We start from the raw sequence: 26089 nt of genomic DNA on the forward strand, positions 1-26089 counted from the left end.
GATTTTCTGTAAAATTGCTTTTAAGTATAAGAATGGTAGATTTTTTTTTGCTACTAGTTATACTAACACTTTATGTGTTTTGGCTTGTATATTATGGATCTGTAGATAAATACTGAGAGAATAGAGGCTAGTTTTATTCCCAGTTCTTAAAGTGCCACGGCAAAAATAAGCAGCCTTTCACGATGAAAAAGGAAAAAAATACACTGTGCCAAACGAGGTAGGCTAGTTAAATAAAGCTATTAATGTATTTTTTTTTTTTTTTTGTAGATTGTGCACACACCCGCAGATATTTTCATCATTTGTGGAGGTTCAGAAAACAGTTTTTGATTTTATCTATGCCAACTAGTTGACCACGATCTCGTTGTAACAGTAAGTTCATATTTACTTTAATAGTAGGCTAAACCTCACGCTGTGACTCATGTTTCTGGCACGACTGAATCAGTGTCATTGATTTCTGGTTATTAACTTGACCTCAGTGACTTGTGGATGTTTAGGCGATTATTTGGTCCGGTTAACACCCCGCTCCCGTTTTTGCTTTCCTGAAAAACGCCAGTTTTGTGTACATAAATAAAGGATTAGGGAGAAAGTCCATGGTCCAGCCCCTGTTAATAATTAATCTGGACGTTAGAAAGCCCTCAGACTAAAATTAGTCTCTGGTCTAAGACAGTCTCAAAAACTGCCTACCTAGACAGCATTTTTTGGGTATCATGTGTCATATGTTGGTCTCATTTGTCATATTTCCCTCTAAAAGACTGAAGAAACAGTGACATATGCTTTATAGCTATTTTCCAATTTTATTGCGATTTTTAATTTTACTGTCTGCCATTTAAATAACATGATAGAGACAACTTTTAAGGGCTAATCTAACTGACTTGGAAGACTTGATTCATTTTGTGCAATCTGTGTGTGAAAAGCATTGTGAAAAGTTGAATAACTGTGTTTCATTGTAAACATTATGTACATGTCTTATACTGTAGGACACAGGCTACTGTAGTACTTCAAGAACATGTCTTATACTGTAGTGCATTTGTAGTATTATTTTTTGTCTTTCCCCCCCCTCTCCAACTGCTGTCTGACAGAGGTGTGTTGTCTCAGATGAGATCGACCCCCTTCGCCATTGTCTTGTTGTTTTGACTTGCCAGTCTATTTAACTTATGTAAACAGAGTAGATAAACCCTTTCAAAATTTAAATACATTCTTACGCCAGCTCCTAAACAATGTTTTTTGACTATATCAGTATTAAAAATCAATATCTGTGACAGTTTTCATTCATTTTTGAATGTAATTTAATCAAAACCTAACAAGTATTTTGAAGTGTAGGAACATATGGCCACTTAAGTGGAACGGAACGCATCTGAACTTTTTGTTTTCTTCTCTTCCTTTATGAGTTTAACATTATACTGACATAACCTTTCAGAGGGAGGGAATCAATTAGTTAATTATGCTATTTTCTTTTTCTGTTTTCAAGAATTAAAACTTTGTCAGAGAAGGGAAAAAGAAATGTGCCTGATTTACTAGTCACGGCTTCCTCTGGGAGCACGGGATTGTGGGAAAATGGGGGAAGGGGCCCTTCATTGTTCCTGCTGTTATTGAAGCAGGGGCTCGTGGAGCGGCTGAATTACTCCACAAACAGTCCCGCTCCCATGCTGACATCTGGTTTGCCACTTAAGCGCACCTGTAGGCTGAAAGATGCTAAACTGTGTATTCATTCTGGCGCTAGACTAATTCAGAGGAACGGCCATTTGTTTGACTGTTGCTGCCACTCATCTAGCCAACTCTATTGTTATGCCAGCAACAGGCGATAGTGGTGGAGGCACCATATGGCTTGTGTGTGCCTCGATGTTATCTGGTAATTTAGCTTATCAACACCATTATGTTGTATTTTGTCCTTTCTTTTACATGTCTTTTTATGCAAAGAGGGTGTTTGGCTACATAAACACAATCCCTCTTTTACTAAACTTACTCAAAGTACAATTAATACCTTTGGTTTACATACAGTTTAGGGAACAAATGACTCAATAATTGCAATTTTTGATAAGGGAAAGGCTAGCAAAATTGAGCAAAATTTATCATGCGTATAATAAATATTCCCTACATTTTGTTGAAGTTTACATAAAAAAAATGTGTTTTAGTTTTTTTTAAATGAAAAAGTCAAAAATAATCCCAAGTTTTTGCTGAGCGTTAAGCCATTTTCTTGTGTCATGTTTTTAGAAATAAGTTCAGATATCTGAGGCGAAGATGCCAAGTATTTAAGCAACAGGTGCTTATGACTAGCATTGTATGAGACATTTTCTTTGGGTTGTTTTTGCTTATCAAAAGAAGAGAAATTAGCTATTTTAATATAGCGGAATGGTTTTCGGTGTAGAGATTGATGCTAAATTTGACCATACGAACAAATATAATGTTGGTTTTATAAGTTACATGTTACCTTGTAGTTTCATCTTTTTCTTTTGGCATGCTCAAAATCACAAGTCTTGTATGATAACTGGAGGTGGGGAGTTGGGGGGGGGGAGGTGGGGGGGTATACGAAACCCGAAAAGATTTGTCGGAGCAAACGTGAGAGGGGGGCCTGAAGGGGCGACAAAGGAAAATTCATATGTAATGAAATTTGGGTTGAGAGTTTGTCAGCTGAACAATAGCTCAGTGGGACTGTGTGTAGCAGGGGCACGGGTGGCCGGCTTTGTTCAGGGAACACAGGAACAATAGGGTGTCCTCTGTGGCCCGGGGCAGCAGGAGGCCCACGCCGTGCCCTGAGGTAAACTCTGTTGTCACAAAAGGACGGCTCTCTCCACACAGCCCACCGCTCCACCGCTCCACGAGACCAAGGACAGCCAGAGAGAGACCCTTACTGGAACTCTGCCACTGACGTCAGCACGTCCTCTCCAGGCTGGGCACTGGACGGCCTTTTAGCTAGCTTGTAAATGTTGCTGGACTTAGCTTAAGGAAAAGTTTTTGAGTGATTTCAGAAAGAAGAAAAGAAATACTGGAGTGAATTACTGTGAAAGAAATGGATAGATACTTGAGTGAAATAAAGAGGAAACAAATGATCTTCCCTGATATATATAGACAGACAGACAAACAGATAATTGAGTGATTTTGAAAAAGTTTTATCTCAAAAGATGATGGATGGATGGATGGATGGACAAGCAGATAGTTATTTTGGAAAAGTATTATGAAAAAAGATCAGATAGATAGATAGAACAATAAGATGATGGTGCGATAAATAGAACAATAGATAGAGTGAGTGAGTGAATGGATGGATGGATGAATGGATGGATGGACAAGCAGAGAGTTATTTTGGAATTTACTGTATAGATCATGGCTTTGTGTGGTTTGGTAAAAACCGAAGAGCTTTTCTTTGTGTAGGTTGTTTAATTATTATCAAATCTGTTTTTCTTTTAATGTTCTTCAGCTCAGTGGAAACGTCAGAACAACACTTTAGGGAGAGTCAGAGTGAAATCAGTCACTAAATGAGTCAGTTCCTGACACAAGCGCAGAGCTCAGAGTTCCAGTTAAACAGCCCATTATTCACCTATTAATCAGAGGTGGTCTCTCCTTCCAGTTTACAGTTGATACAGCTGTTAAAACAGCATTTCAGGCAAGAGTTAGTACCTTGTTTATAGTACCTTGATAGTGTTTTTAAAAGAAAAGACATGCTCCTGAACAGAACTAACAAAAAACAAAGCACAAAAACCTTTTCCTATTGGGACAGTACATCAACAAAAAGACGCCGCTGTGTCCTAGATAGATTTAGCCAAGAAAGGGTGAGCAAATCTGTTTTGATACAATTTGATCAGATGTACTGTGAGTTTTGAAAAGACTTTCTTCACCGTTTATAAGAAGCATCTGTGTTCTCTGTGCGAAACCGTATCTGTGGTAAATCGGGACGAGAGCGTGGTTCACGGCACCCTTTGGAGTAAATGTATTTGTCCCCTGCTGGATGGTCAGGAAAGGTTATGAGCAAACACTGGTCATGCTTCTCGGGAGCTCACACTTATTTGAGCACGTCGTCTCTTCCATTTCCTGGAGGAGGCATTGTGGGACGGCGTGGGGAGAGTGGCACCCCAGGAAGACATTGGATAATAGCGGGGTCTGACTCAGCGAAAAATAGCCTGCTTCAGAAGAATGGAGCCTGTGGAGTGATCATAGAACATGTCTGCCCCACAACACTGAGAGGAAGCCGGTCCACTCATGGATTGTCTTCAAGGAAGTGGACTTTGTACGTGGCCTCTGGCAGTGTAGCCACTGAATTGAATCATTTAAGTACAAGGTCCTGAATCAACTTTCCTGTACCAACCAATTATATTGCAGGAACACGAGGGGACATATAACCTTGCTCACTAATATTAATTAGGGATCCACTAGGGATGCGCAATATATCGGAAGCATATCGGTTATCGGCAGAATTTTATTATAGATTTATTTGATTTTTTTTTTTAAATTTATTACTGTTGATATTGTATATTTAATCGTGCATGCTCATTTTTGCATTTAAAATATCTTTTCTGTCATCTAACACTCACTTAAAAATTCAAACATGGATAATTTAACAGTTAAAAATGAATCTTTGGCAAATCGCCAAATAAATATCCATGTCTAATACTGTACATTATCATGTTGTGATCCCTGAATTCACTTGTAGCATTGATTTTATAAAATATTGGCCATTTATCGGTTATCGGTCAATACACTAAAGATAATTTTTTTGTAATTTATCAATATCAGTAGATGTCGGATAATTGATTGTGCATGCTCATTTCCACTGTTTTTCATTTAATTTGTCTTTACCGTCATCTAATGCTCACAAAGTTCATTTTTTAATAGCACTGATAATTTAGTAACACTGTTAAATGTAATCTCACCATGATGCCTAAATTCAAATAACATTTAAAATGATTGATTTTTTGTGTTTTTGTTTTGTTTTTACTGTATAGAATTTTAATACTAGCCACAACATGAAAATAATAATCAGCTCTTAGACAGAATTTTAATATCATTCATTGCTTTCAACCATTCATTGATTTTAGGGTCTGGTTAGAATAGGAATATTGTTCCAGAACCAACAAAGCATCAGATTTGATTCTTTTAGACTCATTGAATCTGATTCCATGTTGCTAAACTAATGATTTATTTGAATGGAAGTGAGTAGCATTATTGTCTTGTAACGCCAGCTTTCTCTACCCACTGGACAATAACTTTCCAGAAGTCCAGCCGTCACTCTGGGTCATTAGCACTTGGTTGAGAGGATTACATAGCCGCGGGGAAAGCAATAACAACGGTGCTTACATACCCGCCCCTTAGGAGTCCATACGGTGCAATTCACAGACATATTTTCGCTTGGATATTAGCAGGTTCCTCCGAAACGGCATTGAATAAAGTCATAACCTGGGGAGCGAGCGAGCCAAGCTGTGCGATTTCTGTTCAGGTGAATGAAACCTTGGACCTGTGGGTTCAGTACATATTTAGATGAGTAAAATGCCATCTCAAGGATGGCTTCTCAAAGACTGATATGTTTTGTAAGACCCCCGCTTTAGTCATCAGCGTGACAAATAATTAATTTGAAGCGCATGCCAAGTTATAGAGCTCAATACGCTGAAGATGTATTACAAGGCTGTGAACATTTTTTTCTGATTAAAGATGCTTCTTTGCACATGTTTCTGAATAGGATCAACAGCCCATTTCTTAAGAACCCTTCACATTTCTTGCATCTTCAAGACGTCTTCCTCCTATAATGCTTTTTTGGAGTCTAAGGCAAGGGTTTCTTTGAGGAAGGATTCTCTGGCGTGGTTCCTTCGCAGAAATAAAAGGACACGGTTTCATCTAAGCAAATACTACTCTGACAATCAGAGTACAAGATGTGCTGGCCGCTATACAACACATGCCATTGAAATGCAAAAGCCTCTCTCTCTCAGAGAAAGACTGAAAGAAGGGATTTTTAGGTCATCCTTAATTGAATTTCCTGGCTGATGACAGAGTAATATAGAGACTAATAGCATTGTGCGTGCATCTCGTGTCACCGCTAGAAATGCACTGGAGGAAGGCTCTTTGCGATCACTTACAGATACTGGATATATGAAAACCCTTAAACCGCTTAATAACTTAATAAGCCTTCTCCGTTATAAAGCTCCTGTTATGTAAGTGGAAAAGGTTTATGAGGGTTAATGTAACCATTCTTTTTGATTAATTGAATGGAGCATCTAGTGCCGTTACAACTGTGTTTTATTTTTATGTTTTTCATTGTAATCGGATCGTTTTTGTTCTCTATGGTCTTTTTGACACTCTTCAAGCTACTGAGATGAACATTAATTGACATAATTAACAAATGTTTGATGTTCTGCTTATGTGACGTGCATATATCAGGAGTTTTCAGTCCCAATGACCCCCACATGTAAGAGTCAGCTATATATTTTCGTGTAAACTGGCCCATTTACAATGATATTATTGACAACATTTATTTAATTAATTAATTAATTAATATTATTATTGCCACAACAGTGAAACAGTGGAAATAAAACAAAAAACAAAATTATAACTATATAAATTATATGCATTTTTTATAATTTTATATATTTTTTATCATTTTTATTTATGTTTGCTTACCACTGTTATATGGCATTTATCTTTTCTTCTACACAAAGTGCTATACAAATACATTTGAATAAAATAGAAATTGTTTCACTTATCTAATATTGTGTAATAAAAATATAAATGCATGAAATTCAAATAAATTGCAATTCAAATAAAAAATAACACATATTTTAACAGCTAGGCTATGTATATATTATATAGCTGTTAAAAAAATGTGTTGTCACCAATTTGCCTTATTTTTTCCTATCTTGACCCCTTTTAAAAAAAAACGAACTGTTCATACACAGTCCAGTTGTTAATTACCTTTAACTAATCACAGAGCAATTACACACATCTCGAGGTACGGCTGTAATTCCCAGTAAACTGTATCTTTAATACATTTAAACCATCCAAAGCAGCAAAGTAGAGGCGGGTGGAAATGTAGCTGTTTTCTATCGGTCCGGCTGCCAGCTTCATCAATAGGGAGCCGCTAATGTGCAGACGAGAGCCGGGCGCTTCGATTACAGCTTAATTTGGTAATGAAGTGAGAGCGAGAGGCTCCTGCGAACACTTTAAAGAGCTCAGCGTGATGGTTTTGCATCGAATAAAGCAGATTTTGTGATCTACACAGAGTTTTCTAGCATTACAACACAAATGGGACCCCACGCAAATACTGTCTGTACTCATATACATATCATTACATTTAATTACAACAAGCTGGCGCTTTAGTGGTGTTCTCGCCCCGTGGACATGGACACACACAAGCGTACACATGTATACTGTGATATACCCTCGTCTCCATTGGCAGCGAGAGTTGACCAGAGGGAGTGAGACAGCTGCCCGGGGTGGATGTGTTCTTCCCGGTTTGTGTGGGATCGCACCCATGCCTCTCGTTTGGCCGGCTGTGGCTGCCTGGAGGGTGAAGTGTATTGTAAGTGTGACCACAGTACATTGTTGCATGACTAATCTCGGCCTTCCATCTGCCACCGAGGCCCTGCACAAGCACTGTGCTCTCCAACATCAAGCACTGCCATATTGCTGCAGTCACAACATCTTGGCTTTGACTGGCACTCTGCTTGTGCAGAAGCGCCGGGGTGGACTCACGGCCGGGAATTATGGGACGTTACATGTGCACACATAACGAAACACAGAGATTGCTGACGGCTTGTGCAAATGTCTTTGGTTTGACAGAACTTGAATGTTATGCATGTTATCATGCGTTTAGTTTAAAGGGATAGTCCACAAAAATGCAGCCGCCATTTACTCAACCTTTTGTTGTTACAAACACGTATGACTTTCTTCTGCAAAACATTGAAAAACAAATTGATTTTTTTTTTTACATTTTGGTCCCCATTGACATTTATCAACATATTTTCTCAAGTTTTTCACTATCAAAAAAATTCCTATAGGTTTGGATTGAGATGAGGGTGAGTAAATGATGAACAGAATTTTCATTTTTGGGTGAACCGTCAGTCTGTAACTTTTTTGGGTTAAAAATTATACATATTATACATATCAGCAAGTACATAACCAGCCAGTGTTCAAAACTCTCTGCTTTCCTTAGCTCGATTAAAAACGGTAAGCTTGTAATAATGTTTTTAATTCTAGTGGTACTGGTGGATTTCCGCGGGAAATTCGAGCATGTCTTTGCGTCATTACGTCACATCTGTACACATAAAGACTGTGTCTCGGCTAGTAGGCTATGTTATCAGTTTGATCGTGGATCCAGAAAGGTTCAAACGACAATCACCAGTGACAACTGGACAAAATGCAAAAGACTTTTGGACTTCGGAGTGGCTACAGAAAAAAAGAGACTGCATCCGGGCCCATGCTAAAACAAGGATAAATTTAAATGCTTTTTTCCCCTTAGTTGGTCAGAATCAGAACAAAAGTGGATTCTTATGTTGGTCATACTTCCAAAAAGTAGAATCTGTGATTCTGAATGCCAGTATCCACACCGGCGCGGTGACTGACAGCCGCACACTCTCCTCAAAACATCGCATTCATCCGCGCTGTGCCGTGCCGAGGCACAACCCACGTAAAGTTGATAATTGACCGTTCGCAGGCCCCTCCCCCAAAACGGCTATTGTCCAATCACACATCATAGCAACCGTTACTATGTGAGCAGGTCCGTCAAACATTGACTCCAAGCAAGATGGTGAAGCGGTGCGCCCACGGCGTTTGTAAATCGGACACTAGATACCCCGAGAGATTGTCTGGAGGAGTTGTGTTCTTTTCGTTTCAAAAGCCGAAAACACAACGTGCGCTGTCCCTACAATGGATAAAAACAGTGTGGACGGCCCCACTCCCAGTTAAATGTGTCGAACATGGTTAACTCGTGTGCAGCGTGCGTGAGACTGAGACAATGAGATTAGTCAAAGACACATGGAGAAAGCAGATCAAGAGGATCCACAAAGGAATTACGTTTTCTAAAGTGTCGTTGTTAACATGATATTTTCGGGGGGGAATGAGCAGCAGTCACTAGCAGTGTAGGCAGCACCTGTAGACTACAGTTTAGACTAACGTTAGAGGAGTGCACGTTCGCAACGGGGAACGCATGAAGCTTACTTGACAACATCAGTTCATATCAATATCGTAACGAATAGAAATAATGTATGGTTATCTGCATCTTTCCGTCTATTATGTATAGTTACTTTTTAAACACGAAAATCGCATTTAGCATGACACGCAAGCGGTTGCCGTGGTAATGAACAACCTGCTTGTTAAAGCGAATGAATAATCCTGTATCTGAGGCAAAATTACTAAATATGCAGCGCGAGTTATATATTTCTAACTCCAAACAATTAGCCACTGAAACAGCTTATAGAATCTTCTTCAAGGCTGTGCTGGTTGCATTTGAGGTAACGTTACAGGTCATGGGGTTTCTCAGATTTCGCTTGAGACCGGTTTGAGAGCTTGAGAGCATTATTAGCCTCGATGGTAGGCGTGTCTCCTTCATTGCGTATTTTTATATTTTGAATATATCCCTCCACTGCATACTGTAACGTTAACCCCTTTTGCCTCGATCTGGAGGATATCGCGGAGGTATTGCTCCAAAAAAGGTCACTGACGCACCTCTTCCCGTCATGGCAATCTGTGGCGCTGGTCGTGTTTGACCATTTGTTTGACGGGCGTAGCAACAATAACTAGGGGGCGTGGCTTTTGCGAACGGTCAATTACGCGAATAACTGCAATTGCAGATTTCGGACAGAGATGGCGACAAAGAGGAAAAACTACGGACTGCACCTTTAAGATTTGTCGTTGTTCTATTTTTAACTTGACACGCCATCTTAAAAGTGCAACGCCATTGGTGGGATGTTCAAAAAAAAACTGTGACGCAAAAACTGTGACCAAAAGGCCAATTTTAAGTGGATAAATTAAAAGACGCAATATTTTTTGAGAATTCTAATTAAATTGTAACTCTAATGGCCGTTCACACCAAGGATGATAACTATAACAATAACTATATTAGTGTCCACATAAACGAACGATATTCTGTTTTTTTATAAGTGCGTGCTGTAGTCATCTGCCACTTTAAACAATTCGCTCTTTAAAGTCGGGTGTATTCTGATTCGCTGTCAATGTTTTTATTGTTCATCAGCTGGAAAACAACTCATTCTGAAAGTAATTTCAATGATATTGTTCTTCCGTGTCGTTATTATTATATCTGTGATGTGGACATGTAAAATAATTATTAAAACTTAAGAGAGTTAGTTATTGGTATAGTTATTGTCCTTTGTTAAAATCAAGATAAACTAGTCAACATCGCTAACCAAGTAGTTGGTTGTTGGACAACTAATCGATTAGTCGACTGACATCACTCATCCCTGATAGACTAGTAAAACAGGTTATTTATTTTTTTAGTTTCTTTCTTCTTTAGAGTTTCTCTTATACTGAGGTTCTCTCTCTTTTGAAGTGTGAAGTTTTGTAAATTACAGGGAGAATGTGTGGTGTGTTGAGAGCCACCTCTCTCGCTCTCTCCGATTAAACCATCACACTCAGGCTCTCTTTAATCTTCAAATGTCCAAACCACCAGCCATGCTTTTGTTGATGCTAATTCAAAACTCATGAATCTCTCAGATTTCCAAGATATTACAGTAAAAGTAATTATAGCATGTACTTCTGGTTCGGCCGGCTGGTAATGCACAAGATCAGGGAGTATTCTCATGAAACAAAACCTTCACATGCGATATATCCGCATAGAGCTCAACAAAAACACAAAGGACAAACTCAGATGTAGTGTGCTGAATGTACAAATACAGTATTCGGTAAGTGTTTCCATGATGTGCCAGAAGTGGAAAACTACAGATTGCAGTGAGTGTAATTGTGGGCCAAGCCAAAAGTGCACACATGACTGTGCTGGAAGTGATTACAGTTGAGTTCATCTCCAAGTCAGGAAGATGATGTTTAAGAGGCCAAGCATTTAGCAGTTTGCAGCATGCACAAATTTTATCACTCTCTTTCAGCAGTACTTTTTTTTTTTTTTTTTGCAATGCCAGCATTTAGTACACAAACACACACACAAAACAGTCAGTTACAACTGCAGTCACACACTTGTACACACACATTTAGTTATCCAAATGGGGACTTACAATAGATGACAGTTTATTACTCTTATGTAAAGTTAAATATAATCACTACTAACTACTTTTAATGACAAATTAAAAGTTTAACTTTTTTAGTTACCGTAAAAAAAACTTTTGTTACTTTTTTATTTATAATATTTTATCCTGCATTAAAGTAGTACACTTATTTTGATGTGTGAAGTACTTGATTATAATTTTATGTCCAAAAAGCACTAATTGATTTAATACATTAATACATTTTCATTCAATTGCAAATAACAAGCAATTAATAGACCAACAACGTTATTCAGCTCGCACTAAAGTATATATTTTTAAAGTATTATTTCTGTAATAAGTACCTTTTTTTTTTTAAAGTGTGCTGAAGTGTTCATTTTCTCATTTTCACAAGGGTCCAACACTTTCTACACACACATTAACACATTGCAAAGTGCAGCCTGCTCAAATTTGACAGGAAACACATGCTAGTTCTACAATAGGCAGCACTGTGTTCACTGTATTTCCCCGGTTAGCGTAGCCACTAAGCCAAACATGACTTGAATACACAAGTTTGTAGTTAGCAATCAATCTGTGTGATCATTCAGTTGAGATTTGTATTGTTTTAACACTTCATGCTTTACCCCAAAGTTGTAAAGCACACACACGTTTGATGTTGTTGCGCTCTTGGCTGTTTATGTGAGCAGTTGGCTGCACATGGGCATGTTTTTTTTTTGTGTGTCTTTCCTTGATTTCTAGTGTAATGTTTATAATGAGATTGCGATTAGCCACAGAGCTTTTGCGCAAGCCGTTTTCTTTAACATGAAACGTAATGTGTGGTGCTAATGCTAAACACAGTGACTCTGAGGACTGTTGCATGTGATTTGGGATAATCACTCTCTCTTAAGCTATGGGATCAACATTTGTCATTCAGCAATCTTCTACCACAAAATGTAAAAGCTGGCCTGACATCATTGCCAGCTTGTAAGTGTTCTCTTCTAAGACAGCAGATGTTTTGGTTTAGCCTAAGTGCCATTCCTAAATTGGCGTGGCTTATGTGTTTTCTCATTTCCTTTTCTTCATAGGTTTTCAATCATGTGTTGATCTTTAGCTTTTGGGTTGATGTTTTTTATGGATGATGAGAGAATGTTTTAATTGTATTTAATGTGGCCAGCATTCATTATTATTTTTTCATTTCCAAACCACAAATAGATTCACTGTGTGAAGTTTTTTCACAGGCCCATTTTTAAAAATGCAGTGACATTGATTAACAGGGCCAGTTTTCTTTCCTGCATTGATGTATTTCTTCTTTAAACAGTATGTTTGAAGTTGCCAGTGAAGTTGATTCTCATTCCATAGAGCATCTGATTGGACAAAATCCTTGTAGTGCAGGATCAAGTCATCAATATATTTGGTCTGTTTTCCTGGAAGATAAATGCTGTTAATTTTAAATGTGCATATCTGCTAAAAGTAAATTTGTCTACATTTTTACAATTAGCAAATCTATCCAAAGTAACATTAATTGACATAATGAATGAACTCAATTGCCATGGTTTTGAACTGCATAATGTTAGCATTATGGTAAAACTATAGTAATCTTTGAAGTATTTTGGGATATCATAAGCAATACCATTGTAAATGAATATGGCAATCCCATTTTCTTCATGTTTACCCCTGCTTGAATTGTTGTGTTGTCAGAGACTTAAACTACCTCTTGTCAGAACTCCTCGGGTTGAACAGACCAATCATTTGCTTTTTTTTGTGGTTGGTCTTCCCAGGTCAGTGCACCTAAATTTCCCCAGGCTCGGGCTCCGAGATCCCAGCCGTCGCCATGGATCCCAGCAGCTGGAGTGGCAGTGAAAGTGCCGGGGAGGATATCGAGAGGATGAGCGACTCGGCCGATAAGCCCATGGACAACGACGCAGAGGGTGTGTGGAGCCCTGACATTGAGCAGAGCTTCCAGGAGGCCCTGGCCATCTACCCACCCTGCGGCCGACGGAAAATCATCCTGTCCGATGAGGGGAAAATGTATGGTGAGTCAAAAAAGCTTGGTTTGATTGCTAGGTCAGAACTCGAGTTTGAATCTTGAGATCGCATGAACCAGACCACCGTTTCTAAGTATGGATTGAACCAACCAAATGAGCCAAAATGTGACATCAAATTGACTTTCAGTCGCTTTAAATGCTCTAGTGTTGAATACACCTTTAATATGTTGAGGTTATACATCTTAACACAATTTACAATCAACCCTTTTTCTCAATCTCAGTATTTTGACTGGCTATGTGGAGTTATGACTGCCGTTGGGGGTTGTTTTGACTGCTTGTAATCGTGTGTTGTTTGTTGAGGTTGGCTCATCAGAAAGTTCTCAGGGAAGTTGTTAGTTGTTTGTCCTCAGGGTGAGATGATGATGTCTGTCGGGCCTCTGAAACTGGAAAACGTAACTCCAGCGGGCCAGGCGGTGGAGCGGGTTGTCTGTCCTGGGTTCTGTTTGTAAAGTCAGCGTGAACCATTAGTTAGGAGCAGATGGTCGTGCGGCTGACACCAGCTGCGCTCCCAATCCCCCCCACCTCATTCCCCAAAGCCACCCCCTCCTCCAACGCCTCCCTCAAACTCTCGGCTGGGGTGATGTCATGGAAAGAGGGAATACTGCTTTTCTTTTCTCGTAGGATATTAAACATGCTCTTGGCCTTGTCCACAGTGAAGCCTCCTCACTCTGCTTGGACTTGTATCCAGCTGTCTTTATTAGGAACAACTCGGAAACCAAACAGTTGTTAAATCTGGATGCATGATGGAAAAGGTGGACAAGTTTATAAATCATAAAGCCGCTGTTTTTTTTCCGTGGTAGAATAGCAGTGCACACGGTTGCTGCTCCCATGGGGATGTAGTTTTGAATCCAACTTGCCAATTTCTGCCTTTTTCCAATTTCCTATTCTTTTAAAACATTTACATGTATGCAATTGGCGCACGCTTATTTCCAAAGTGACTTTGGATTCAGGGTGTTTAAGTCATGCATTAATTCCTTGGGAATCTGACCCATGACCTTGATTTTGCGAATTGAATGCTCTGCTTTTTGAAACTTGTCCTGTGAAATCTTGGTAAGACTTTATTTTCAGGCTTATACTTTTTAACATTACCTAATGCATTACCTAAAAATTAGCAATATTTGACCCGGTGAAACTTATTTTTCAGAAAATATTATAAAAATTAGTTTTAACTTTTGTTTGTGTTTTAACTAATGTTGACAAATTGAACTTTACTAGAAAATTTGCAAAGTTAAATGGATTGAGGTCTCTCAATAGGCACCTGTTTGTTCCCATGGCCACAGTCGTTTTTTCCTTCAAGCATTTCCTTCTAAATAAATTGGCTGTTGTTGGTGGGGGGGTTCTTGGGTCGCTGAGGCAAACCTGTCACCTCCTACACTGGTGTCCGTGTAACATTCCTTAGCCTTGTGCTTTACGTCACCTTCATTATTTCATGGTCCATAACAACTGCTTGAGATTTATTTTATGTACCCAACCCATCACAGATCCATACAAGTCAAGATCCTAGTCCCCAGTCCTGCCGCTCTCAGGTCTGCAAGCGCTGTGTGGTTAATTAGCAGCCATCCCTATAGCAACCGCCTTTCACTTCAAAACAATATGTAGCTTTTTTTCCTTGTGTCGTGGCTCAGCTTATCTCACTGTTTACCTGAGGGGGCTCTTTACAGCATCATGGAAGCACTAAAACTGGAGTCAAGCCAAAGAATCAGAGTTTTCACTTTAGATGGTTCGTAATGCTGTGGCGGCTGCCGTTTGGTTTTACAGGTGAACCAAGCACTTCTTTTTTCCACATAATCCTAATCCTTCCCCTCACAGACGTCCTTTTCGACTGTTGGTGCATGATTTTTTTTCCCAACATTGTAAAATTAGTGTGCCCTCTCTATCGCCTCTGATATTATGAACCATTCGGCTCTGCTTTGCTAGGCTTATTTGAGGCAGAGAAAACATGCCATAAGTAGATTTGACAGTCCCCCGCTGGGTTCAATGAAAGAAAGATCTAATCTCAGTGGTTTCACTTCTGAGGGGATATACTGTGAGGACTTAACATAGTCTCAGCCAATTAATATTTCTAAGGTGGATATCCATATCCACCTATACTTGAGAAATTTATTGTAGCTTTTTTAAGCACAATTGACATACCTGGCCATTCTGTGATCAAATATTTTCATATATTGACTGTCGTCCCATAGCTGTGGTAATTTCATGCCAATAGTTTTTTTCTTCTCACAAAGTAAACTTATTCTAACTTAAATTTCATTTTATTTTATTATTTATTTTAGTTTAGTTTAGTTTACTTTAGTTTAGCACCAGCACTGTGCATCATCATTGATTTGCTTCCGTATGCCTGTTTTCATTTTGAAAATGTAATTTTTAAGTATTTACTCGTGTGCAATGCACAGCTAAAATATTTCCTGTCAGATGTTATAACAACATTTATCACATTTAGCAGAAGTTTGTAAAAATATTATGATTGAGAATATATGTAAATCTGCTTTAATGTGTTTGTCTTATGTTCGTAAATAAATATAAGTCCTAAAATACCTATTATTGCTATTCAGTCTTTGACAGACATTTCGGTAGCGTATTTCGTTGGTTGTAAAATACCTTCAATTTACTTTAATTTAAAGGACATTTTGAGTGCAGCTCTATTCATGCAAACAGAGCCTGAAACGTTATTAATTTTACCTTACAGCACCATGTCTTTCTGCATTTTATAATAGCAAATTGTGAGTGTAAAATAATGAATAGACTGGTGTGCTCAGGCAGTGTTGGGCTTTGTGAACATAATGTGTGCCTCGGAGGATTGGAAATTGGAAAGCTGTGTCTTTAACAATAGGATAACAGACCCGCTCCGAGACTGTGGTGCCAGTTTGGGCTACATTACGCTCCGCAGGGGAAACTAGTGGTTATGGGAGTCAGAATCACTCTGTTCTGGCTAACTATATGCTGTTGAATCTCTGTCAGCAGCAGAAGTACACAAGGCGAACCAAATACACAAATCACTCTCAAATCAATCCACTCTTTTCTTAAGATTTATTTTCAAAGATGAAAGACAAGCAATGAACATACATTTTTATTTATTTATAGGAACTAACAGTGGTCAGTTGTTGAGATTGGTCAACAACTGGTTTGTCCACTGGTTTTTTACATCATCGCTAATAGGGACAGTTAAAGGGTTAGCTCACCCCAAAGTGTAATTTATACATAATTTACTCGCCCGCAAGCCATCCTAGGTGTATATGACTTTCTTCTTTCAGCCAAACACAATCAGATTTATAAATATCCTGGATTTTCCAAGCTTTATAATGGGAGTGAATAGTACCCTAGAATAGAAGCCCAAAAAAGCGCATCCATCCATCTTATAAGTAAATCCATACGGCTCCAGGGGGTTCATAAAAGCCTTCTGAAGCAACTCTATGCGTTTTTGTAAGAAAAATATTCAAATTTATAACTTTATAAACTATAATCACTGGGTTCTGGTAACAGCCGTACGTGAGTTTAGTTCCGGGGGAAGAGTGACCTCTGACCTGACGTATTCACAAACACGGAAACGCAGAGGATAGAGCAAGACAAAACTCCGGTCACAAATTAGAAGTCTAAAACTAGTATTTTTAAAGAGAAATGTTGGAGGATTTCGATATAATAGAAGAGGAGCTTGAGTTTGTTGCCCAGCCCTATTTGTTTGAACCGCAAGAGGCGTCTACTCTCACTTAAGCTTACGCTACTCCTACATCCTACATCATACGTCGGGTCAAAGCCACGGTCACTCTTCCGCCAGAACTCTACTTGTATACGGCCGTTACTGGAAGCCAGTGATAATATTTTGTAATATAACTCTTGTTTGTGTTTGGTGGAAAGACGAAAGTCATATACACCTTGGATGGTTTGAGGGTGAGAAAATGATGGGGTGATTTTCATTTTTGTGTGAACTATCCCTTTAAGTTGATTAGAAAAGAGAGGAGTAAATTGAGGAACGAGAAATGTTGTGAGCCAGATTCAAACTTTCTTTGTCCACGTGAGCAGCACCACAGCTCAACAGCTAGATTTGATCTCCTAGTGATTCAAAATCATTATTAAAATGACAAAACGAGATGGTGTAATACACCCATAAGTGCTCACTCACTGTACTTACACAGCCGATTATGTTTTAAGTCCTTACAAAATCCCGCCACACCTCTACCTACGGGTATGTTTAGAGTCACACAGAAAGACTTCCTTACATAATGATAAAGGTACAGGAAGCTTGTCGATGTGAGATGTAGTGTGATGGAAAAGGAGGGATTCAGGTGGGAGACTCAGGTGGGAGGCAGTTGCTATCTGAAAGAAGTGTTTGTAAAATCACACAGGACATTGCTTTTGTGTTCAGAGCTGTATTGTGCTCCAGAGGAGGTCCCTCGATGTGGGCCGCTTTAAAAAAACTCTTTACTTTTCAAGGTCTACCAAAGAACTATGTATATTCCCACTCTAAACCTGCACTTTGCTTCTTTTGTGTTGCATAAAATGGGGCCGAAGAGTAATTTTGCCCGTTTCCCAGAGGTACAGAGTTTAATCATGTTTCTCAAGGGATGGCATGTGAATTTGAAAAAGGGGTTTTTGTGCAAGGTGGGACTGATGCCCGGAAGACCGTATGGACACAAGAAATGAGTCCTGTGTGAACCGCATTAATGTTCTCATTTGGCTTTGATAGGTGTGAGAGGCCTGGATGTTACCTCACCGAGAGCCAGTTAGGAGACAGGTCACAGCATGCTTCAGCCTCACACCTCTTAACTGTTTGAGACGGATGAGTGATTGAAACAGACACCGATATCATGTTACAGAGAGTCCTTGAGCCGTATAGTGCATGTTATTTTTGTTTGGTGGCAGCTGTAAAGAAGCTTGTGTTCCTCATTACTGTATTCTATTCTTTCCTGCCCTGAAATTCAAAAAGTTCTCAAGCGTGAACGATTTTTTTAAATATTTTCACTTATTTGTCTGTTGTCAGACAAGGAAAACTATACACTCATACTTTTTCAAACCTATTGAACATGAATATCACCTCACATTGTGCGGTTTATTGAGGAGTGGTGTGCTATTCCCTTTCTAAGCGATCAAATGTACAGTTTTTGTTTTTCTGCTGTTGTAGGCTGTAAAGACCTTTGCAATAACTGAAATAATTTGGCGAAGTGATATGGAACTATAATGCGGTCAAGACTTGCCTAGAACTACTTTAGCCGTGCGTTTCCCAGAAAATAATTGAACACCTTAGAACGTTCATCAACCAATCAGATTCAAGCATTAAATATATATGAATAGTATAAATATATGTATGTATGTGTGTTTATGTATATATATATATATATTGCAGTTTGATTACTATTTTATTGATTATTTAAAATATTGAGTATTTAGCAAAATATAATAATAACTATTAAAAATAAATAATAAAATATTGAACAAAATAAAAAAATACTATTGTAAATTTCTCTGTACAATAAAAAATTTAGTATTTAAGAAAATATAATAAAAATAATGTTTTTATTTGAGCTGCATTTACTTCAAACCGAGGCGCTCTGAGACACTAAAAACACTATATCATGTTATCACTATCACACCTCGCATGTAAATAAATACAGTGCAGCGTTTCACTGTGAAACACGCACGCAGCATATATCATGATTTATTTATATCCTGGTTTTATTTTGGTTAATCATGCAGCCCTAGTTTTATTGTTCATTGGCAGTTACTGTAAAACAGCAGCATGACCAGCGAGGGTGGAAAAAGTTGCACATGAGCAAGACTTCAACTCCAAATTGTTCTGTAATGTTGCTGCAAATACAAAAGTGCTCATTAAAAACAGTATAATTGAAAACTTATTTTGAAATCGTATTTTGACTGATAAATACATTTGATAAAAGTTTCTCTTCAAAGTCATAATGGTTGGCAAATTTACCCTGGCAGACAGACACACTTCATTTTTAGCCCTCCAAGTTTGCAGACAGTGATTTATGAAATGATGGAGAAAGAGTTGAGAGAAAGTGTGAGTGAGCGAGAGGTCATTTGGGGTTGTTTGGATTTTTCATGTGTGATTTCCAGCAGGCTGGTGTGATGTTTCCAGCCAGCGGACCATGTTAGGACACAGTCAGACACACACACACACACACACACACACACACACACATACAGGAAGCATGCTTAATTGCTCCCATTAAAGAAAACAGCTCCAAACCGACTCCTTCCACTCTGTTTCCAGTTTGGCTTCTGCTATCGCAGGCAGAGAAGCTTTCAGCGTTCTAGAGCTCTTTCAGTACCGGACTGTTGTACATGTACACACTTTCAGGGCTTTTAACATCAAACATACTGCAGTGAGCTGTTTAATGTGACTCCAGACTAGCAGAGGCAGTAGAAACGCTTCCTTTAATTTCTGTGCTTCCTTCTGTTTGACCGTGAAATGCATTAAGAATCCATTTTACATTTAGAACGTGTAGTGAAACAACATTTAAAAAGAATAAATTCAAGACAGGACTGGATTTCAAGCTATATATTTGATTTTTAGCGCATTGTTGAGAGTTTATCAAGTACACATTTGGTCCATCTGATCATGTCCATGACTTTCCTATCAGATTTGGTTTCACTAAATAATCATAGCAGATTTGGCGGGATGAGGGGTGTGTGTGTGTGTATGGGGGGGGGGGGTTGGGGTTGGGGTTGTGTCCACTGGAAAAGAAAAGACTGTCCGTCACGGTCTCTTGCCATCTGGCCTTGAATTTCCTCTCAGACCCTCCCTCTGAAAATGATTTGCGGACAGAGGGGTGTCATCGTGTTACGGGCTCTACCCGTCACAGAGGACAGCTGGCTAACTCTAATCAGATGGTAGCAGGCATGTGTGTGCACATAAGCGTGTGTATGTGTGTGTGTGTGTGTGAATGGCTTTATCTGGCAGGGGAAAAGCTGGCCGCACCCCTCGGTCCTGCTCTCAGGGAAACACCTGCATTGAGCCTGTAGATCATATCAGTCTAAGCTGACTGACTCCCAGAGAGGGGATTGTTCAGACCACCATCTGCTTCTGGAGGCTGACCTTTACTTGTATCCATATGGCAGTTTGTCGTTCCTCACCATGCATGCTTGTGCGCTAAATGGGCAGGTAGATCATTAGTCTGTTAGTGGGATTGGACCAAGTCAGAATACCTTGATTTATCACAGTTAAACTTGATCGAATGGCTTTGATCGAAATTGTTCTGAAAGATAGATTTTAGTTCAGTTATTTCCAACCCTATAGTTGAGTAAAGTTGCAAACATTGAAGAAGTTCTCTGAATTTAAATATCCGAGTTTTCTTTTTTCTTTGAGACAGACGTTTTTACAGAAATGATCAAATAAAACAATATTTTAATAGTGATCCGTCACATACTTTTGTTTTCAATTGTATTTAAATATATAATTGTAATTAAATAAATATAAGCTAAACCATATTTATTTATAAATTATATTTATAATTAAATATTAAATAATTATTATAATAATATATTTATATTATACATATTTATATTATTATAATTATTTGTATAACATACATTTAAATACATTGTATTATAATTGTATTGTTTTATTTTAATTTTGTTTTATTTATATGATAATAACAATCATATATTATTGTTGTTGTTATTATTATTATTATTATCTTTCACAAAACTCAACCTGAACGTGTGTGTGTGTGTGTGTGTGTGTATGTGTACAAAATTGTATTGTATTTTATTTTAAGATGTTTATATTTATTATTTATATAAGAACAGTTGAAGATAACAAATAAAATAAAACTACAATGACAAAAATATGTAATTCTTATATAACATCAGGGCTGGACTGGCCATCGGGCATACCGGGCATTTGCCCGGTGGGCCGACGTGCTTTGTGGGCCGATACATCTCATACTTAATTTCTTTTCTTTTTTTTTCTTTTTTTCTGAACGGCCCATAAAACTCGTATATCGGCGGCCCATTGCGTTTAGTTTTGTTTAATTGGCGGCTCTGGGATCTTTGTGCCGGTGTAATGCATTGGACAAAAAAGTCAGCGTAGGTTTTTCTTTTTCTCACAGACCGGCGCATGATGAAACGCGTAGATCAGCAGCCCATTGGTTATTTTCTTGATTGACACTGGGCTGGTCCAATCACATCTTTAAACTCCTCCCCCTTTGAGCTCTGAGTGAGCGAGCAGTGTCAGTGTGTATCTGTCAAAATAGTCAGAGCGATGGAGAAGAAACGCAAGGAATGTGCAGAGAAATAGCGTGAAAAAAGACACTTCAAAGGGCCTTCAAGTGTCTGATGAGGATAGTGAGGAGGATAAGGAGAGAGATGAGTGAGTGTAGAGAACTGTGGTAAGCAGAACTAGGCTACTGTCACAACAACACTTATGGTGTGTTCACACACCGAACGCGAATAGAGCGTCAAGTACGCGTCTATCGCGTTTAGTTAGACGCTTGAACATTCGCTCGAGTTCAAATTTTTCAACTTGCGCGGAAGACATTCGCGGCAAACGCGTCGCCCAATTCGCGTCATTCGCAACGCCCGGCGCGAATGATGCGTCTATTCGCGTCTTTGCATTGACTTTGTATGTAATCTACTCGCCCAAATAATTAAATTCGCGTTCGGTGTGAACACACCATTAGGCTATGCCTATGTAAGAACCCACTACCCAGTTACGCATTATTAACACATCTGCATATTTGACGATTACGCATTTTATTAGAATTGTAATGAGACAATAATGAGTAATGAGTTTGTAAACCATATTTTTCTTCAAAATAAAAGCTCGATGCCGTTTCCGTCAAAATAAAAGATCATGTGCTTATCTCTGTATAGAAATTAGTACGAAACTAATTATGAAAGTTGCTTTTATTTTTCAGTGCATTTGTTTTACAACATATGGCTATTACTGCCATGGGATTAATATTATAACTATTATTATGTAGTAGTGTAATGTAGACAGACACTATATCACAACTAAAAGAGTTTTGAGTTTTTCTTTGTTCAATTTGCACACTGAATATGGGTTGGAGCTCTTTATTTTTAACTCTCAAAGTGCACCAGATTGATGAATTTAACATTAAAAAGCACAACATTTTCTTACGGGGGAGCATGCCCCCGAACCCCCCTAGAGGGACAGAGGTGCACTCACCACAGATTTCACAAAAACCTGTGGGAAAAAACAGTATTGCTATCCCAGCTTATAGCTTTCTTTAGGATTCATCACTGTGGAGTATAGTTCAACTTAGTAGTTATTTTCATCGGTTAACTCTTACTCACTCCTATTCACTTATGGCATTAGTGGTTTTAATAGGAGTTGGTATACATATTCAAGGGCGTGCAAAGTTCGGTTGTGGTATATAGTGGGCCAGTCTGGGCCAAAATGCCCGGGCCGATTTTTTGTCCCAGTCCAGCCCTGTATAACATAACATACATTAGAAATTAGAAAAATTAATTTATTTATGCTTTTATTTATTTCAAGTCTGTTTTTGTGATTTTTATATTTTTTTAATGACAAATATTACATTATACAGTGTTTCCCCTACCATTGTTTTGGGGGGGCGGCCCGCCCAAAAAAATGCTGACGAAATCCAGTCATAAAAAAGGAATTTAGTGTATAACACGGAATTTCACGGAATTTGTAAATTTGAGGAAAAAATAGAAAGCAGTTCAGTACACTTGAAATCAAATCGCGATGTAGACTAGTGTGTGTGAATATTAAAACACAAAGACTATTTAAATACGAATCCTGCATGTTCTGTGTAAATGAATGGTGCCGCCGACACGCATTTACCACACACACACACACACACACACACTGAACGAAGCACGTGTGACGCTTGCGCTGTTTTTTGGCCTGTATGAAGACACAAACGCATGAACTTCCTCTCCAGGCTCTAGATTCACTCTGAAAGTCACTTCGTGATCATTTCACCGCTTCATTTGAGAAAAACTATCATCATGACAAACACACAGAAACTCAAAAGGTCTTCACGGCAACCCGTCAAAATAAAAGTTCGGTTTAACTTGACAGAAATATATTACTGTTGTACATTAGAATTTAGATATGTCCCAATGTAATAATACACTAACACTAATCCAAATAAATTATCATCAAAACTGAAATTTTTAAGGAATAATCCATGTTTTAATTTTAACAGTAGGCTAAAGCTCATTGTGCAGCAAGTTATTTGACAAAAACTAAAGTTTATTTAATTTCATATGATTAAAATTGATGATAAATGATACAATTTGTGTTTTATGTCTTCATTTTATTACCAGAAAAAACACAACACAGAATTAGTGTGAATTTTTTTTTCATATATTAAAAAAAAAAGAAGCTGTATAAGTTTAATGATTCATAATACATGATTTCAATTAATAAAAAATAAAAAAATTACACCAGGTATCCGTAACACGCCCGCTCCGCAACACTAGCAGTCCCCCCCCCCCCCCCCCCCCCCCCCCCCCCAAACCAAAATCCTAGGGGAAACACTGTTATAATATTATTATTATGTCTATCATTCGATTCTGTTTTTTTATTACTGTTGCTTAAGATGTAATGTAAACCAACAGGTAAATTGTTGATCTCTGTAATGCCTGTGGAAATCAGCCATGAATATTGCAGTCTCAGTTTAGACCCGTCATTCCTTAGTCATGGACCTCCTACAGAAAGTCTTTGCATTGTTAGTTTAGGCCATTGTGATTGTAATGGCAGCGAGTCCTCAGAGTCATCCATCAGGCCTGGCAGTGCAGCGGACCCATTGTCCCAAAGATTTGGGGTTTCTACCCTGCCCGTCACCGTCACACCCACGGGCCAACACCCCAATACTTGTGGGTCATCTGAAACGGTCAAAGATTTGCAAGGAGAACCAAATTCTTTTATCCAATCTCACCACTTTCTGAGAGTTGACAAGATGACAGCAAAATGATCAAATTGAGAGAGAGAGAGAGAGAGTATGTGAGCCACGCGTCAGGCTCACTCTCAGCTTCTGACATCACCCTTTCTCTTCAGTGACCCATGCAGTCTAAACTCTCTACAGACAGACTCAGCAAGGAAATGACATCACTTGCAGAACGGAGAGTCAGTGTTATCTGAAATCAGAAGAAAGAACAATCTGGCTCAGCAGTAAGCTAAACGTAGTTCTTACTAGCAAAGAGCTAAAGCTGATTTTACTGTATTATCACAACCTTTTAGGGGCAATTACATAATTACATGTAAATGACGAATCATCATTCACTCACCCTCATGACTTTACAAACCAACTTTTGTTTCCTGCAGGACACAAAAGAGCAATTTTGTAGCTTCAAAAAGGATGCAAAATGACTCTATCATAACTCATGCATATATTCCAAGTTTTCTGAAGTATACAAGTGTGAGTAACATACAGTTATACAGGTTTGGAATGAGAGTGAGTAAATGATGACAAATGTTATTTTGTTGGTGAACTGTCCCTTAAAGGCATTGCACCTGTTGCTTTACTGAGAGTGACAAGTCCTGAGAAAAGCACGCAGGTTTGGATATCACAGCGTTTGGTGGTAGAGTAAGCTGTCAGTGCACAATGATTGACGAGACACATTTTTGGCGCCATCTTTCCCCTTAGAAGGACCGCTGAGGTTAACCCTGCCTCAATGTGAGGTCCATTTATCAGCTCGCTTTTAATTGCAAACAGCGGGTGTTCCTCAGGGCTGCTTTACTTGCTGATCAAGCTGATATTGTCATTGAATGACCTTTAACCCACCACATCCTCAATGGTTTTTGTGATGTGACCTCCACCAGCATAACTTCAATACTTCTGTAACACCATTAGAAAGGAACTCCGTCCGACCCCCTCACTTTACAGCTAATTCTAGTCCATCTGTTCAACTATAAGTGTTTCTCAGTCTTGGCTCAGTGTTGAGTAAGTCATCACCAAACCTGAATGAATTGGAAAAAACCCACTTCACTTAGTGTTGCCTGACATTGCCGAGTCATCAGAAGATTCAGATGTCCTGTTAATGGTGGATCATCAGCTATATATATTAGAATAAATATAATTTATAATTGAATTATGTATAATTCACATAATAGTGATTTTATTAATAATACAACATAAGTAATATATCAAATAAAAAAATAACTACAGAAGTATTTTTTTTAATTATTTAATATTTATATAATTAATTCAATATTAATATATTAGTAATATATAATGTAATATATATAAATAAAAATGTCTGAATGTATAGGCCTATGTATGTTATTTATTATAATGTATGTATTATAATTAAATGTAATTATAAATTAATATTCATACATATTCATATTATATATGAATAATATATATATATATATATATTTTTTTATATATATATATATATATATTTTATAAATGTGTATACATTGGCTCAAGGATGACACATTGATGGGGAAAGAAGAGTGGCAGAGAGAGGGACTAACCCTCACAGTATTGTCCATCCTTCCATTTGTCCATATATTCCATACATTTTCCGAAGCGCTTGTCCCATGTGGGGTCGTGGGGAGGTTGGAGCCTTTTCCAGTGTCTCGGGACGGAGGCAGGAAAAGACCTTAAGACAGACAGCCGGTACATCACACACAAGCATATTCACAGTCACACCTACGGGCAAACTTACTGGGGTAAACCCAGAGGAAACCAACGCCAACACGGAGAGAACATGCAAACTCCACAGAAATTCCTCCTAACACAGCTCCAATACTGCACACACGTCATTATACTAGACATAGTGTTGATGTTTTGTTGTTTGATGCTTGTTAGCAATTGAAAAAAAAAAAAAACTGTAATCAGCTGTCATTCAGTATTTACTGAACTGATAGTGTTGTTTATCTTATCTCTTGTTGAGAGTGAACCGGTCTCTTTGATCGGTTTATGCTTTGGTTTGTCTACTAAACTCCACGGGGGAGACTCT

General features: G+C 38.4%; 2 protein-coding genes across 3 annotated transcripts in view; both read left to right on the top strand.

Moving 5' to 3' along the window:
- The window catches only part of atp6v1e1a (ATPase H+ transporting V1 subunit E1a), a 154225-nt gene that overhangs the window by 20961 nt on the left and 107175 nt on the right, over positions 1-26089 (top strand). The window lies entirely within an intron of this gene.
- The window catches only part of tead1a (TEA domain family member 1a), a 38873-nt gene that overhangs the window by 233 nt on the left and 12551 nt on the right, over positions 1-26089 (top strand). Inside the window, exons 1-2 of one of the 2 annotated variants that reach the window (XM_056250985.1) lie at positions 7480-7498; positions 12905-13159. In XM_056250985.1, coding sequence (XP_056106960.1) covers positions 12958-13159 — 202 coding nt within the window. In that variant the 5' untranslated portion in view covers positions 7480-7498; positions 12905-12957. Of the gene's footprint in view, positions 1-7479; positions 7499-12904; positions 13160-26089 lie in introns of those variants that run through there. The other variant, XM_056250984.1, reaches the window with a different exon arrangement.

This window comes from Rhinichthys klamathensis, unplaced genomic scaffold, assembly GCF_029890125.1.
Source record: "Rhinichthys klamathensis goyatoka isolate OS25496 unplaced genomic scaffold, OSU_Roscu_1.1 h1tg000076l_1, whole genome shotgun sequence".
In the NCBI taxonomy this organism is placed as follows: domain Eukaryota; kingdom Metazoa; phylum Chordata; class Actinopteri; order Cypriniformes; family Leuciscidae; genus Rhinichthys; species Rhinichthys klamathensis.